Source organism: Arachis hypogaea, chromosome 13, assembly GCF_003086295.3.
Source record: "Arachis hypogaea cultivar Tifrunner chromosome 13, arahy.Tifrunner.gnm2.J5K5, whole genome shotgun sequence".
NCBI lineage: Eukaryota > Viridiplantae > Streptophyta > Magnoliopsida > Fabales > Fabaceae > Arachis > Arachis hypogaea.
The window spans coordinates 16,812,663-16,829,761 of record NC_092048.1 but is presented as its reverse complement, the minus strand read 5'-3'; the positions used below and the strand labels follow the sequence as shown (position 1 = coordinate 16,829,761).

The 17,099-nt window shown below is 41.6% G+C and overlaps 1 protein-coding gene across 1 annotated transcript; it reads left to right on the top strand.

Moving 5' to 3' along the window:
- The first annotated feature begins 1 nt into the window (after position 1).
- LOC112737488 (fasciclin-like arabinogalactan protein 15) lies at positions 2–4,234 on the top strand. The gene is made up of 3 exons (XM_072211321.1): positions 2–1,675; positions 3,269–3,394; positions 3,784–4,234. Exons 1-2 carry the CDS (start codon positions 340–342, stop codon positions 3,340–3,342), a joined length of 1,410 nt encoding a protein of 469 aa, XP_072067422.1. The 5' UTR covers positions 2–339; the 3' UTR covers positions 3,343–3,394; positions 3,784–4,234.
- The last annotated feature ends 12,865 nt before the right edge of the window (positions 4,235–17,099 follow it).

The following is a 17,099-nucleotide window of genomic DNA, read 5'->3' as shown; positions in this document are numbered from 1 at the left end:
TATCAACAAGACAACAACATCATCATTAGTTGACTAATCAAGTTACTTAATCACCTTCTAAATTCAACACCAAATTAATCACACAAAAACAACACCACCTTAATGCCTTAATCTCCTTTTCGCACTCACTCTCATTAACACTAACAGCAACCCCATAACATACATGTAACCATACATTTTTATAGCACTCACCCACCAAAACTAGAAAACATAAGACCCCAAAAACCAACATTTCACAGAAAAGCAACCAAGCAATGTACCTGGTACACACAACACAGCATTATTAGCACAAAACCCAAAAACTGGTCTCGTCTCAGAAGATTTTTTCTTGCATTCGCCATGGATTGTTACATCCATGGCACCTTCTTCATCATCCTCATTTTCTTCTTCTCCAATACCCCAACTACATTTTCATCACCATCGCCATCATCATCTTCTTCTTCCTCACCAACGGCTCAGATCAATTCAAACTCCATCTTGGTGGCACTACTGGACTCACATTATACAGAACTGGCAGAATTGATTGAAAAAGCCATGCTTTTGCCGACACTCGAAGAAACCGTGGCAAACCACAACATCACCATTTTTGCCCCAAAGAACGAAGCTTTGGAGCGAAACCTTGACCCCGAATTCAAGCGCTTCCTCTTGGAACCCAGAAACCTCAAATCTCTTCAGACACTCATCATGTCACACATCGTCCCAACCCGAATCAATTCCGAACGCAAACCCGGGTCGACCCGACACAAAACCCTCGCCGCCGACAACCACCACATCCAAATCAGCGCCAATTCCACCGTTGAATTCACCGTCGACGGCGCACGGGTCACCCACCCGGAAACTCTAACCCGACCCGACGGAGTGATCCACGGAATCGACTCGCTCCTGATTCCACGCTCCGTCCAATCAGACTTCAGCAACCGCCGGAGCCTGCGCTCGATCGGCGCCGTGAAACCAGAAGGAGCACCGGAGGTCGATCCCCGAACTCACCGCCTGAAAAAACCAGCACCACCGTCAAAACCAGGTTCCTCACCGGCACTCCCGATCTACGACGCAATGGCACCAGGTCCGGCAATTGCTCCGGCGCCTGCACCAGGACCCGGAGGAAAACACCACCACTTCGACGGCGAAGCACAGGTGAAAGATTTCATCCAAACCCTAATCCAGTACGGCGGCTACAACGAAATGGCAGACATATTGGTAAACCTAACTTCTCTAGCAACCGAAATGGGTCGTTTGGTCTCAGAAGGTTACGTTCTAACGGTTTTGGCGCCAAACGACGAAGCGATGGCGAAATTGACTACGGAACAGTTGAGTGAACCAGGTGCACCGGAGCAGATTATGTATTACCATTTGATCCCTGAGTACCAAACGGAGGAATCGATGTACAATGCCGTTAGAAGGTTCGGGAAGGTTCGCTACGATACGCTTAGGGTTCCGCATAAGGTTGTGGCGGAGGAAGGGGATGGTTCTGTCAGGTTTGGCCGTGGCGATGGCGTTGCATTTTTGTTTGATCCTGATATCTATACGGACGGGAGGATCTCCGTTCAGGGGATTGATGCCGTGATGTTTCCGCCGGAGACGGCGGAGGAGAAGGCTGAGAAGGAGAATCAGGTTTTTAGGCGGGTCGCGAAAACGGGTCAGCCCGGGAAGGTAACGGTCAAGAAGCAGAGGAGAGGTCAGTTTTCTTTCCTTTTTTCTTTCAATTATTTTAGTTTGTTATGGTTCACTTCAATGGGTGATAATAACATTTTAGGACTTAATTTCTAGGTGATAGTGTAGATTAAATTAAGCTGAGTAACTATTTATGATTATAAGTTCTTTGCTTATCAAATTTCTATATATTTTATATTGTTTGTTGCATATAATTTTTTTTTTTTTTTTTGCATTGTTAGTGTATAGAAATTATTCTCTAATTTTGTCATGTCAGAATACCGCTTCATTGTATATAACTATTCACCAGTCACCACTATATTATTTGGTAATTTGTCATATATTTGGTTGGTTAACAATGTAAAATTAAATGGAAATTAATGTCTTCATATATACTTTTGAATTGTGATTCATGTGAAAGTGAAAATTTTATAGTAAACTATGGAAAACGTAGACGGTGAAATCGTGGTTGTGATTGTGATTTGCTAAGACTGAGGCAAGAGTAATATTGCTGCCTCAATTATCATTGTCAAAAGTAATTTAAAACCAATCTTGATCTGAATGTTACTCTTATTTGATGCTAATATGTAACTTTTGGTTAAATGCATATATTTTAGTTAGTGGGGTAACTCATTCTTTTCATTGGGAAATTAAGGGGTTAGTTAATTGCTGCTAATCATTAAAAATTATTTAATGATTTATAAGGTAAAATATCAACTTTATGTAAAATTTTGTGTGGAATAAATTTTTGTGCTTGGATGGGTGTTTTTTTAAAGTCAAGATGGAAAGAGATGGTAAAAAGGTGATAATGATGTGCTTGGTTTGATTGGGTGGGTTTTCCTTTTATTCTTTATTTATTTATTTATTTTTCCTCATCTTTGAGTTTTCTTTAAGTGGGGATTTTATTGTGTGGATGGCCGCCTTCTTGTTTTGGTTAAGTTTATTGGCTTACATTGATTGTCTTTAAGCTATTGATTGGGATGGAATTTTAGTGAGGGTTTGAAATTGTAAGCAAAAAAGTTAGAAGGTGTTTAATATGACCTTGGCTTCTTATTGCAAAAAAATATAAATAAATAAATAACAATCATGTTATATGTAAAATAAAAATCAGTCACCCGAATAAAACACATTAAAATACAAAATAACTATATGGTGACTGATCTGCGATTTGGTGACTGATTTTTTGTATACACATAGCACTTCTGAAACAAGAGAAGCAGTCTAAGTTATTTCTTAAGTAATCCATTAAAGTAGTCTTTGTCTTTATTATATTGTGAGGGCTTTAGATGTTAAAGTTGAAGCAATATGTTATTTTGCTGATTTTGATTTGAGCCTGCTAGATTATATCACTAGAAACTATAGAAAATTGATGTGGAAGATAGTTTTCTTAAGTTGTAAGAAAGTAGTTCAAACTTTCAAAATTAAAGGTCCCAAGCTTTTTTCAAAGACATAAAGAAAATATGTGATTTTTCATACACACGGAAGCCCTTTCAACCAAATGTCAAATTTTAATTGCCATGCCCTCTATATTGAAAATCTGCATCATAGCAACACTCAAGGATCATTATACATAGTTTCTCTTTGAGCTCATGTTTAAAGAATTTTATGGAATTGACAGGAAAATTGATGGAAACAGCATGCTGGATGCTTGGAACCTTTGGACAGCACTCTAGATTTGCCTCTTGCCAATAAACATACCTTTGATATGGATACTAGCAACACTCCTTATAACAATAAAAAAAAAGTGAGACTATATATATAGCTTCGTATCTCATGTTCCCAAATAATTCATTAATGTGATCTTATTTTTGAGTAAATGATTACCAAATAAAAAGAATATTTTCTTTGCTCATGACAAACTTCATCCAAATATGTCTAATGAAATGCACCCTAGTTGATTGAATAAAATTCTCAAAGCATAAAGCCAGCCTAATGAGCTTATGCAAGATAAAATAAAATAAAAACATCAACCTAGGGCCTTTGAGACTTTCATGACAATTATTTTTTTATTAAGAAAAAAAATTATGAAAATATTGTTTTCCTAAATTGGCATGGAATTGACCTTGTATCTTTTCATGATTCGTTTAGTATTGTTTATTTACACACTGATCGCATGCACATGCCATGATACAGATGCACAGGTTTGGTGGAAAAATTCCAAAGATGTAAAAAGTCAACGGAATATGAAGGCCATGTTTCTTGATGGAATAGTAGCAGCTGTTATTATGGGTTTGAATTTTCCCACGTTTTTGTTTACCCTTTTATTATTATTATTTTTTTTTATTTTACCCCCACTTGATTTTTCTCCTTGTGAATTTGCGTCATAGACAAGAGAACAAACAGCTTCTCAAGTCTCGAAGCAATACAACTATATAGTGCATATATGTTATATTTGTATTATTTTATTAAATATTATATATGTGACTTTAGATTCAGCTATGGATGCTGCTACAGATTGTGTTGGTGGGATGAGAAGGTTGTGTAATTAGAAGGCAGGGAACTTGTGTCAATTCAATAAATAATCTTACGCAAGTAATGAAAAATGGAAACACAGTAATGATAATAAAATGATTCTTTACTGTAATATTTTCAATTTTAAATATTATCGCCAGTAGCTTGATAGAATCGAAGATATGTGTATCTATTTTTGTATACAATAGTGTTCTCTTGGGAGTTAGTATTTTGATGAAGAAAGTTCTTTTGATTAGAGAAATTTTATCTTTTATGATGTTTTGATATATTTGGGTGACGTGTTTTAGCAAAATCAGACTGGACTTATTTTTAGCAGTAACAATTTGAAATCTAGAAAAATGCCTTTTTATAATTTTAAGAATATTCAAGAATAACATGTACTTATTTAATATCACACCTATGTATAATGTATAAATTGATTACTAGAAAAAATACATAAACTAATTCTAAATTCAAGTACAACACTTTTTACATCAATATTTTTTCTTTTTTAAAAGATTATTTCAAAAAACGATATTTAGAAGAAAGTAAATCAAGTAAACGAGCCAAGTCCTTATTACAAAGGTTTTTTTTTTTGGACTTATTACAAAGGTTTAATATCGTTTATAATTTCGCTAAGTAATTAACTAGGGTACTAGCTTTTTTTTTTTATTTTTTTGGATGTGAACTAGGGTACTAGCTAACTAGTATATGGACTTCAAAAAAAAAAATTCCAAAACACGTAAAAAAAACACATCCAAAACTTAAAAAAAAAAAGTATCTAGAACTAGTAAAAAAAAACCATCCAAAATCTACAAGAAAAAGAACGCTGTGTGTGACGTAATTGTGACAGTCGCTCTCTCGTATGCCATCGACTGTGGAGGATCGGACTACTTGTGCTGGTGGATGACAAGTGCGCGACGGGTGGTGATGGGCGGCGTGGCATTGCGATGCAATTTGACGTGGCACAGCAGTTGCGTGACGTACAGTAATAAAGAAAAAACAGACTGTGGCGACATCGTGTTCCTGGAGGAATAGGTGGCGCGGAGGGAAAGAAGAAGAGACGCATAGGGAGAGGAGAAAAGAGGTGAAGAGAGGTGGAAGAAGACATGCTTTTTAAACGTAAAACTAGTTTTTGAAATTTAGAAATTAGGATTTTTTAAAAAATTGGATATTTGGTTGCATATGGAGTTAGTTCTCTAAACTTTCTCTATCATTTAATCACAAATGTACAACAAATATTTAGAAAAAAAAAAGATAAAATAAGTTAATTTCAATAGTTGTATTTATAATATATAGATAAATAAAAGTTTTGCCAATCAAAGTTGCGAGAACTAAACTGATCAATAAATCAATCGAGTGATTGGTTTATGTTCATACCCTGGCCTAACGATTAAGGCCCAAGGTCCAAGTAAAAAGGCCCGACCCAAAGGGTTGACCTCACCTTTCACCAGATCAGCCACTACGAAGTCGGTACTCGTCACGACTTGCTTTAAAGAAGTTGGGAACGAGGGTTAGCTGGCAGATAAGCACTCATTTGAATGAGTAACTGCCCCTAGAATCTCTCTAACCACTTCCACGAGCCATATCTTAACTTCCCTAAGATAAAAGGACGGTTAACACCCTATAAAAGTGACACTACTCCAACGGTGGTTATTGGTTCACCACTATAAATACACTGACACCCCTCAGGTATCTCTAAGTCCCAATACTCTCTAGACCTGCTAACACCCTTGCTGACTTAGGCATCGGAGTGTCTTTGCAGGTACCACCCCCCATTCATTCATACTCACAAGTCGGACAGAGGCCCCCAAGGCGCAGACCCTCTCAAAGGCTTCCTCCCTCAGACGATTGGGCCAACCAACGCCATCCAGCCCATTAATCTCCGGTTACCTACCGTAACATTGGCGCCGTTGCCGGGGACCCGAGAGATCAACCAGTGATGGCAGATAGATCCCCTAAAGAGGGTCATGTAGAGACAGATTCTGAACAAGAGAATCTGAACACCGGAAACAATGAGGCAGACTTGACCCTTCACCAGGAAGCCAATGACCAACACAGGGAAGGCACCTCCGGAATAAAAAATCCGAAGGTGAATTCCTCAGAAGGACGCGAATCAGAGAAAGAGGGACCATCCCATGCAACTGAGCTCATGGGGTTAGTCCACACTCGCCTCGAACAGTTAGAACAGGAACGGGAGCGACAAAAGGAAACTGAAAAGAACCTAAAAGAGGAGATGAAGCGACGAAAAGAGTTAGAAAGAAAACTCTTAAAGTTAGAATCCTCCCTCAAAGGTCAGAACTCCCGTGACGGTAGAGAAGAGTCGCCCCTAGGGGGGAAGATCCTTTTTGTGAGGACATAATGAGGGCAAAAGTTCCAAGAAATTTTAGAAGCCCCGATATGGACCTCTACGACGGAACCACTGATCCGAAGCATCATTTGAGCAATTTTAAAAGTCGGATGTATCTGGCTGACGCTTCTGATGCTACGCGATGCAAAGCTTTCCCGACAACCTTGTCGAAAGCGGCGATGAAGTAGTTCGACAGCCTCCCCCCGAGGTCGGTTACTAGTTTTAAAGACCTCTCAAGGAAGTTCTTGATGAGGTTCTCTATCTAGAAAGACAAAGTAAAACATGCACCAAGCCTCCTGGGAATAAAACAGGAGGTCGGAGAATCCTTACGAACCTATATGGAAAGGTTCAACAAAGCTTGTTTAGAGATTCAAGACCTGCCCACCGAGGCAGTCATAATGGGGTTAGTCAATGGGCTCAGAGAATGTCCCTTCTCACAGTCCATATCCAAAAAACACCCCATCTCTCTAAGTGATGTACAGGAAAGAGCTGAAAAGTACATCAACATGGAGGAAAATGCTAAGTTGAGAGACCTGAGTTGGCGACTTGGGCACCCTCCCTCAACAAAAGAGAGGGAGAGGGAAACCAAGAAGAAGGAAGAACTCGGTCTCGATAGACCAAGAAAATATCACTCTTATACTCCTCTGAAGGTTTCTATAGTGGATGTATACAGAGAGATTTGTAACACCAAAAGGCTGCCACCCCCCAGACCCATTAAAAATAAAAAGGGGGGAGCCGCAGCGACTACTGTGAGTACCATAAAATATATGGTCACTCCACAAATGACTGTTACGACCTCAAAAATGTGATAGAAAAGCTGGTTAGAGAAGGTCGGCTTGACAGATATCTCATAGAAAGGTCGGACAGCCATGGGAAGAGAAAGCGAGATGATGTGGATAGAAGAGACCCACCACCACAAACCCCGGAGAGACATATCCATATGATCTCAGGAGGATTTGTGGGAGGGGGACTCACCAAATCCTCTCGCAAAAGGCATCTCAAGAGAGTCTACCAGGTCGGAGGAGAGTCATCCGACCTCCCCACCATTTCATTCACAAAAGAAGATGGGCAAGGAATAATACCTGGACACGATGATCCAGTGGTAATAACTATGATCCTAGCAAATGCTCATCTCCACAGAACCCTAGTAGACCAAGGAAGCTCAGCGGACATTCTTTTCAAGCCTGCTTTCGACAAACTAGGGCTGGATGAAAAAGAGTTAAGAGCCTACCCCGACACCTTGTACGGATTAGGTGACACGCCAATAAAGCCACTGGGATTTTTGCCCCTCCACACCACTTTTGGAAAAGGGGAAAAATCAAAAACTCTAAGTATAGACTTCATAGTCATCGATGTAGGGTCAGCATATAATGCTTTAATCGGCAGAGCTACCCTTAATCGACTCGGAGCAGTGGTATCCACTCCTCACCTTTGTATGAAATTCCCGACCTCAGCGGGGATAGCAACGGTAAGGGGAGACCAGAAATTGGCAAGGAAATGCTACAATGAAAGCCTAAACCTGAGAGGAAAAGGCAGAGAAGTTCACACAGTAGAGCTCGGAGGCGCAAGAGCTAAAGAGGAGCTGCGTCCACAACCGGGAGGAAAAACAGAGGAGATACAGGTCGGCGAAGAGGAGGGAAAAAATACTCACATAAGGGCCAACCTAGGGGAAACCCTAAAACAAGGGTTGACTAAGCTCCTAAGAGATAACTCCGATCTCTTCGCCTGGAAGGCCTCCGACATGCCTGGGATAGACCCCGAGCTCATGTCTCATAAGCTCTCGGTTTACCCGGGGGTCCCGACCTGTACAACAAAGAAGACGCAAGCTCGGCCCAGAACGAGCCCTAATAGTAGAAGAGCAAGTACAAGCGCTCTTAGAAGCCGGCTTCATCAGAGAAGTCAAGTACCCAACATGGCTAGCCAATGTAGTGCTAGTCAAAAAACAAAATGGTAAATGGAGAATGTGTGTCGACTATACCGACTTAAATAAGGCCTGTCCCAAGGACCCTTATCCACTGCCAAGTATTGACACCCTGGTAGACTCCAGCTCGGGGTATCAATACTTGTCATTCATGGATGCCTACTCGGGGTATAACCAAATCCCGATGTATGAGCCAGATCAAGAGAAAACATCATTCATCACGCCCAGAGCTAATTTTTGCTACGTGGTCATGCAGTTTGGATCGAAGAATGCAGGGGCCACATACCAGAGGCTGATGAATAAGGTGTTTGCCTCTCACCTTGGGAGCCTAATGGAAGTATACGTCGACGACATGCTGGTAAAGACCAAGAAAGAAGTCAACCTCTTGGCAGACCTCTCACAAGTCTTCGACACCATAAGGTTACATGGGATGAGACTAAATCCCTCAAAGTGTGGCTTCGCGGTAGAGGCAGGAAAATTCCTAGGGTTTATGCTAACACAAAGAGGGATTGAAGCTAATCCCGACAAGTGTAGAGCTATCCTGGAGATGAAAAGCCCGACTTGTTTAAGAGAGGTCCAGCAACTGAATGGCCGACTTGCAGCCCTCTCCAGATTCTTGGCAGGATCAGCACTAAAATCCCTTCCACTGTTCTCCCTATTGAGAAAGGGATGTCAATTCGAATGGACTCCGGAATGCGAGGAGGCGTTCCAGGAGTTCAAAAGATTCTTGAGCCAACCTCCTATCCTGACCCGACCTACAGTTGGGAAAGACCTCGTCCTATACTTATCTGTAGCAGACAAGGCCGTCTCGTCGGCCCTGATAAGAGAAGACGAGGTCGGACAGCACCCAGTATATTTCATCAGTAAAGTTCTACAAGGCCCTGAGCTAAAATACCACAAACTAGAGAAGTTTGCCTACTCCTTAGTGGTAGCCTCACGAAGGCTACGACCTTACTTTCAAGCTCACACAATAAGAGTCTGCACGAACCAACCCATGAAGCAAATCCTCCAAAAGACGGATGTTGCAGGGAGAATGGTTCAATGGGCAATAGAGCTCTCCGAGTTCGACTTGAAGTATGAAACTCGGACGGCGATTAAAGCCCAGTGCCTCACCGACTTCATCGCGGAATACGCAGGAGACCCAGAGGAAAAACCAACTACATGAGAACTCTACGTAGATGGATCCTCAAACAAAACAGGAAGCGGTGCAGGCATAATATTGGTGGATGAAAGAGGAACCCAGATAGAAGTTTCTCTCAAATTTGAATTCCCAGCTTCAAATAATCAGGCAGAATATGAAGCCTTGATTGCTGGATTGAAGCTGGCGGAAGAAGTCGGTGCTACAAAAGTGATGATATACAACGACTCGCAAGTGGTGACCTCCCAGATAAGTGGAGAGTATTAGGCAAAGGACCCAAATATGAAAAGGTACTTGGAAAAAACTCTGGAACATCTTGGGGGCTTTGCAGAAACCGAGGTCAAACACATAACTCGGGACCTAAATAGCAGAGCAGACGCCCTATCCAAGTTAGCAAGTACCAAGCCAGGAGGGAATAATAGAAGCCTGATCCAGGAAACTCTCCAGAAACCCTCGGTGGTAAAAGTAGAAGACAAAAAAGAGGTCCTTGAGGTAGTCGGATTAAACCTCGGATGGATGAACCCCTTGGTCGAATACATGAAATTCGACATCCTCCCCAAGGAGGAGAAAGAGGCTAAGAAGATCCGAAGGGAAGCACAACACTACACCTTGGTGAGAAATATCCTCTACAGAAGGGGGATATCAACACCATTATTAAAGTGTGTACCGACCTCAAGAACCACCGAAGTGTTAGAAGAAGTCCACCGTGGGATCTGCGGAAATCATCTCGGAGCAAGAGCACTAGCCAGGAAAGTGATTCGAGCTGGATTCTACTGGCCGACCTTGCAGAAAGATGCCACGAAATTTGTGAAAAAGTGCCAACCATGCCAGATGCATGCAAATTTCCATGTGGCTCCCCCGGAGGAGCTCATCAGTATCACTTCTCCATGGCCTTTTGCAAAGTGGGGAATGGATTTGCTAGGTCCTTTCCCCCAGGCGCCAGGACAAGTCAGGTACCTGATTGTGGGAATAGATTATTTCACAAAATGGATAGAAGCAGAACCATTGGCCACCATCACCGCACAAAGGAGTCGGAGGTTCCTCTACAAAAATATCATCACAAGGTATGGGATACCCCATTCCATTACTACAGATAATGGAACCCAATTCACCGACTCTACCTTTAGAAGCCTAGTAGCCAGTATGAAAATCAAACACCAGTTCACCTCGGTGGAACACCCGCAAGCCAATGGGCAAGCCGAGGCAGCCAACAAAGTCATACTGGCAGGGCTGAAGAAAAGACTACAAGATGCAAAAGGAGCTTGGGTTGAAGAGCTCCCACAAGTGCTATGGGCTTACAGGACGACCCCCCAATCCGCCACTGGAGAAACACCATTCCGACTAGTTTATGGCGTAGAAGCCATGATCCCAATAGAAGTCAATGAGCAAAGCCCAAGAGTGATTTTCCATGATGAGATCGGAAATATACAGGGGCACAAAGAAGAGCTCGACTTGCTCCCCGAAATCCGAGAGAAAGCCCAGATAAGAGAAGCAGCGTTGAAACAAAGGATGGCTACAAGATACAACAAAAAATTCATTCGAAGAGCATTCGCCCCGAACGACTTGGTCTTGATCAGAAACGACATTGGAGTCAACAAATCAGGGGAAGGAAAACTCGCTGCAAATTGGAAGGGACCATACAAGGTCAATGAAGTCTTAGAAAAAGGTTATTATAAAGTAACCGGCCTAAACGGAACCGAGTTACCGGGGTCGTGGCATGCTTGTAATATGAAAAGGTACTACAGTTAAAAGCGAACTCTACTCCCTGATGTACTCTTTTCCCAACTTCATGATTTTTTTTCCCCAAAATCAAAGGGTTTTTTCTAGAGAAGGGTTTTTAACGAGGCATCATAGCAGGGGCTAAGGGAAATAGATTGTCAAAAACCCTTAGTAGCAACGAAGTACCTCTCCAATTAATAAAGATCTTTTCATCTTACATATATCTCTTATAAATTCCTTTTTTGTTGTTTTCTCTTCCTTTCGACGAAACGCGCCGACTTAAGCTCGACAAAACGTGAAAATCCCATGAACCGACCTAGATGGTCGTCAGGATAAAACGACGAGGTACAAGTCGGTGTAAAGAGGTTATAGAAGTTGATCATAATAAACTCGGAAACATCCCGACTCATAAGCCGGAACGGGAAACCGAGTAACACAAAAATGAATCACGAAAGTAGCCTAAGTCAGAAAAGCTCAATGAAACGAAATTGAGTACTAGGAATAACAAAAGAGAGATAGGAAAAAACCCAAGAAAAGACTAAAAGACTGTCCTAAAGATCCTTAAAACAAAAAGGTTCAGAAAGGCAGACAAGCCAAAGAAAAGGTTTTTTCAGAAAAGATCAAGGGGAATTCAAAAAATCGCAAATCAGAAAAGCATGCACGCATAAGGTAACTTAAACCCTTATCCAAAAAAGGGGTACTTATTTTTTAACTTAAACCCCTATTAAAAAGGGTATTATAAAGTGTTTTGTTTACGGCCTTAAAAGGTCAAAAAATTGTTCAAACACTACCAAAAATAAATAAAGAGTTTAAAAAAGAGGGGACCCACAGGCCGGGCCCCAAATAGCCAACAAATTACTTTTTTGCAAGAGGAGTAGACAGATCACCACCACTAGAGGCAGAAGGAGCGCCACCAGGACCGGGAAGAGAGGCATCCATAGGAGACGAAGAGGAAGTCGGAGGAACTGTACAAGAACTCGGAGCGTCCTTAGGGCGAGGAGGGGACTCTATAATTCTCTGCCCCCGAGTCTTCAATTCTGACTCGAAAATAATCTCGGGGATAGGGGGATCCACAATGGCACCATCAATGACAACTTTATCAGGATCTAAAGGGGAAAGGTCCAGGCCAGGAGCAATGACTCCGACCTGCTCCCTAAAGATCCTCCAAGCCTCCTCAGCCCCATCAGCAATAGAGTCCTCCAACTCGGTATAGGCCCTCTGAGAATTCAGCAGCTCATTTTTCACAGACACAAGATCGTTAAATAAACTTTGGTAGCTGTCTTGTGCTGTCTTCCTCAAGCCCACCTCCATGTTGCATTGGGCTTGCAATTTCCTCTCCTTCTCCCGGAGGCTATCCCTCTCCTCCTTCAACTTGGCGACTTCCTCCTTTAACTCCCTCTCCTGCTCTTGATATAAAAGAAGCCTTCCTTCCAGCTCCTCGACCCTCGAGGTCATCCCTAAAGAGCTGAGAGGAGCCTTCTCAAAAATATCTAAGAGTTTGCCACAAACCCCCGCCACCTTGAGGCTCTCCTCAACCAGAGTGGTAAGGTGGCGCCGAACAGAAACATCATCCATGCTTATACGAGCATGGGGATAGATGTTCTTTCGGACGAATGCAAGAGCATCCGCCTTAACCTCACCAGAAGAGCCAGACTCTAAAGCCTTGCGCTTCTTCTTCTCTGACTCAGGAGAAGATCGGGCGGAGGGGGCGGCTGAGAGAAAGCTGAAGAAGAAATCACAATGGGCTGAGAGGGAGTCCCAACGTTCCGAGGAGGAGGAGGAGGAGGAGGGATAACCGCCCTGGTGCCACCAGTCCTGGCGCGAGACCTCGCTTTAGCCTCCTGAACTCTCTGGTAAGACTCCTGAGCGTTTGTCTTCGCCATCTCTGAAAAGACAATAACTAATAGATTAGACAAGTCGGAAAGGTCAGTCAGACAAGTCAAAAATCTAACAAACAAATAAAAGCTACCTAGCTGTGCCTGGACAAAGGTCGGAGACCCCTGGAGAAACTTTTTTGTGTCCAAGTATGGGGCCCTCCCCCATACTTCTCGGAGGAACCCCACAATGGCTGCTTCTACCTCATCCAGGTCATCCAGACCATATTTCTCGCAGGGGGAGGCCTCCAGCCAGTACAAAGGAAAGCGGGGAGAAGAATTATCATCCAGAAAAAGGGGTGGTAACCCTCTACAGCTTGAACTTTGAAAAAATAATTTTTAAAGTCATGGAAGGATTCGTTAAAAAGGGTAAAAACTCTCCGACCCTGTATGGCTCGAAAAGACACCCACTGTTGCTTATTGTTTAGCCCACTGAAGGGTTTGGTCATATGGAAGAGATAGAAAAAAATCTTCAAAGAAGTCGGAAACTCCAAAGCCTGACTAATAAATTGATAAATTTTCAAAAAACCCCAAGATTTGGGGTGAAGCTGGGTAGGAGCAACTCGACAGTGATGCAAAACAGACATCTCAAAGTCTGAAAAAGGAAGAAAAATACCCAAACGGGTGATCATACACTCATACATAAAGAAAAAATGAGGGGCCGCCTCATTGGCCCTCCCGAAGCAGACCCGGTCTTCTGGACCCGGGACTACCAATTCATACTTCGGCTCATCTTCCTCAGTAGTACAAATTCTGTGATGAGTGCGAAGATGGGTAATAAACTCAGTATCGACCGAGGGTTTCTCCCCTAGGACCGTGACATCAACCCACTGAGAAAGAACGTCTACGGAAGCCATTCCTTTTTCTTAAAAAGATGACAAAAACCTACAAGGGAAAAAGAAAAGGAAAATCAAAAACACGGTCTCTAAAGGGAGGGAACACGGAACCAAAGTCTACAAACCAACCTATCTACAAAATAAAGACATGTAAATAGAAAGGCATGTTACAGAAAGAACTAACCTTTATCTGAAAATGGGGGTTGGAGGAAGCAAAAGCCTTCGAAAACACGAGGGTGCAGCACAAACAAATGAAGAAGAAGTTTAAAAATCGCAGAAACGAAACAACGAAAGAGAGGGAAAGCATTTATAAACATGCTAGGGGCACTATGGTAAAAACGGGGTAGTCATTAATGAAAATGCACCGTTACCAAGACCATCAATCCCTACGCACATCCCTAACGGACACGACGCTTGATTAGACGTAACTGTCAGAACCAAAAGGTCACGAAAAGTCACGTCGGTTTCAGAATATCACGTCGGTCCTCCGACAAGTCGGTTACAACCCCGAGTAGTATACTCGAACCCAAATCTTAAAGAGAAATTGGGCTCGAGTAGGGGCACTGTTCATACCCTGACCCAACGATTAAGGCTCAGGGTCCAAGTAAAAAGGCCCAACCCAAAGGGTTGACCTCACCTTTCACCAGATCAACCACTACGAAGTCGGTACTCGTCACGACTTGCTTTAAAGAAGTCGGGAACGAGGGTTAGCTGGCAGATAAGCACTCATTTGAATGAGTAACTGTCCCTAGAATCTCTCTAACCACTTCCACGAGTCATATCTTAACTTCCCTAAGATAAAGGGACAGTTAACACCCTATAAAAGTGGCACTACTCCAACGGTGGTTATTGGTTCACCACTATAAATACACTGACACCCCTCAGGTATCTCTAAGTCCCAATACTCTCTAGACCTGCTAACACCCTTGCTGACTTAGGCATCGGAGTGTCCTTGCAGGTACCACCCCCCATTCATTCATACTCACAAGTCGGACAGAGGCCCCCAAGGCGCAGATCCTCTCAAAGACTTCCTCCCTCAGACGATTGGACCAACCAACGCCATCCAGCCCATTAATCTCCGGTTACCTACCGTAACAGTTTAGTTTATCATTAGAAATTCACAAATTTAAATATCTAAGTTTACTACTAAAGAAATCATATGGCACACAATAATAAATAATAACGTTAGTGAGACACATTTATATGTATGTGCAGATTGGGAATACAGAGCCTATACAATGCAATGTGCACTCAAGAAGTATTTTGGTGTGTATAAGAACATCAACATGTACAGCTTATACACTCCAATGTGTTTCACTAACACCAACAGCTCCACCAGGAGGGATATCCCTAATGTTGCCAAGGACGTTGCCCCTCGTACTTTCTCTAAATTTGTTTTTTTTTTTTTTTTTTTTTTTTTTTTGGACAATGCTCTAAATTTGTTATATATTAGTTATGTGCATAGTATTAAATCGGATAACTCTATTAACATTTTAGCTATCCTATGTATTATTCCATTAGTATAAAAAAGGGTTAAGTATAATTTTGGTTCATAAGTTATAGGCAGAAAATTTTTTTCACCCCAACCTTTTTTTACATACAAAATCGTCCCTAAGATTCAGTTAAATTTTAAAACCATCATTCAGACTAAAATATCCTTCTCCTTCTTCACCAACATACTCAGTTTTTATTCTTCTTTCTCTTCTCCATTGCAGCAATATCTCTTCTTTTTCTTCTTCGTCGTCACACAATCAGGAACAACAACAATGAAGCAGAAACAAAGAAAGAAAAGAACAACAACAATTCATTTCAACTAACAGCAACAACAGAATCAGAAGAAAAAGAAGAAACAGAATCAGCAACAACAACACTTCATTTCAACAATCCATTTACTCTCAGCATTCTCATTTTCTTTTTCCATTTTCCTTCTCTATTCAGAATTAGAAGAAACAGAAGCAGAACAACAATGAAATCAAAATAAAAGCAGAATCAATAACAACAATAGAATCAATCAGAATCAATATAATTAATAAAATCAACAAATCAACAATGTAATTAACCAAAGAAACAGAAGCAGAATCAACAATGTAATTAACAAAATCAACAAATTAGAAGTAGCATTAGAACCCTAGGGAGGAACAGCGGTGACTAGCGAGGAGTAGCGATGACTGGCACAAGGAACAGCGGCATCGGCATTGTTCCCAAATTCCATCAACGCCTCTCTCAAAGCAGCGGTGCGGACGCGAAGCAGCGGCGAGGAGCAGAGCAGCAACGACATGCGAGGAGGAGGAGGAGCATAGCGACGCGGCGAACTAGCATGGAGGAGGAGCAGAACGTCGACGCGACGAGCTAGCGAGAAGGAGCAAAACGGCGACGCAGCAAACGTCCTCCCTCGCCGACCTGCTGACGTCAACATCCGTCCTCTCCATCACAAGCGGCGTCGCCACCTTCCCTTCTCCCCCCGCTCCCCCCAATTCTCTTTCTTCCTCTCGTCATTCTCTTTCTGTTTTTTTCCTTTTTATTTTATTTTATAATTTTTTACTTAGGAGTATTTTAGTCATAAAATATAAAATTTAAGTAAAAAAGACAATTTTAAAACAAAACTAAATCTTAGAAACGATTTTGTATGCAAAAAAAGTTAAAAGCAAAAAAAATTTGACTTATACTTTAGAGATCAAAATCGTATTTAACCCTATAAAAAATGTTACTTATACTTCTCTATTTCACGATATACAACTTTTATTTTTAGAGATAAAGTGACTAAAATAATCACAATTATTGTTTTAATACTAAAAGAGGTTGATAGAAATAATGTTTCTCTCATCATCATTCTCTAACACTTCAATATTACTCACTCAATTGGTTACGTTAAAGTATATTTATGCTCTACTAGTAAAGCATTCCTAAAATGGTTTCTAAGTTTGATCGCGTACAGTAAAATAATTTGAGATCCAGATTGTATCAATTATATTATTGAAATTGACAAAAATACACCACATTAGTCTTATATTATTGAAATTGACAAAAGTGCACCACGTTAATCTGTAACAGTGCGATGAATCACTTGATGGAAAAAGACCGAGGAACTAACATGATTTCTACCAATTTCAAGAATGTAATTAGTACAATTAAGATCTTGAAAACTATTGTAGTGCATGCA

Bases quoted from the DNA above. Each gene is read 5' to 3' on its own strand.
- LOC112737488 (XM_072211321.1), top strand. From the start codon at position 340: ATGGATTGTTACATCCATGGCACCTTCTTCATCATCCTCATTTTCTTC. The intron at 1,676-3,268 runs GTCAGTTTTCTT...TGGAATTGACAG, and splicing joins GGTCAAGAAGCAGAGGAGAG to GAAAATTGATGGAAACAGCA.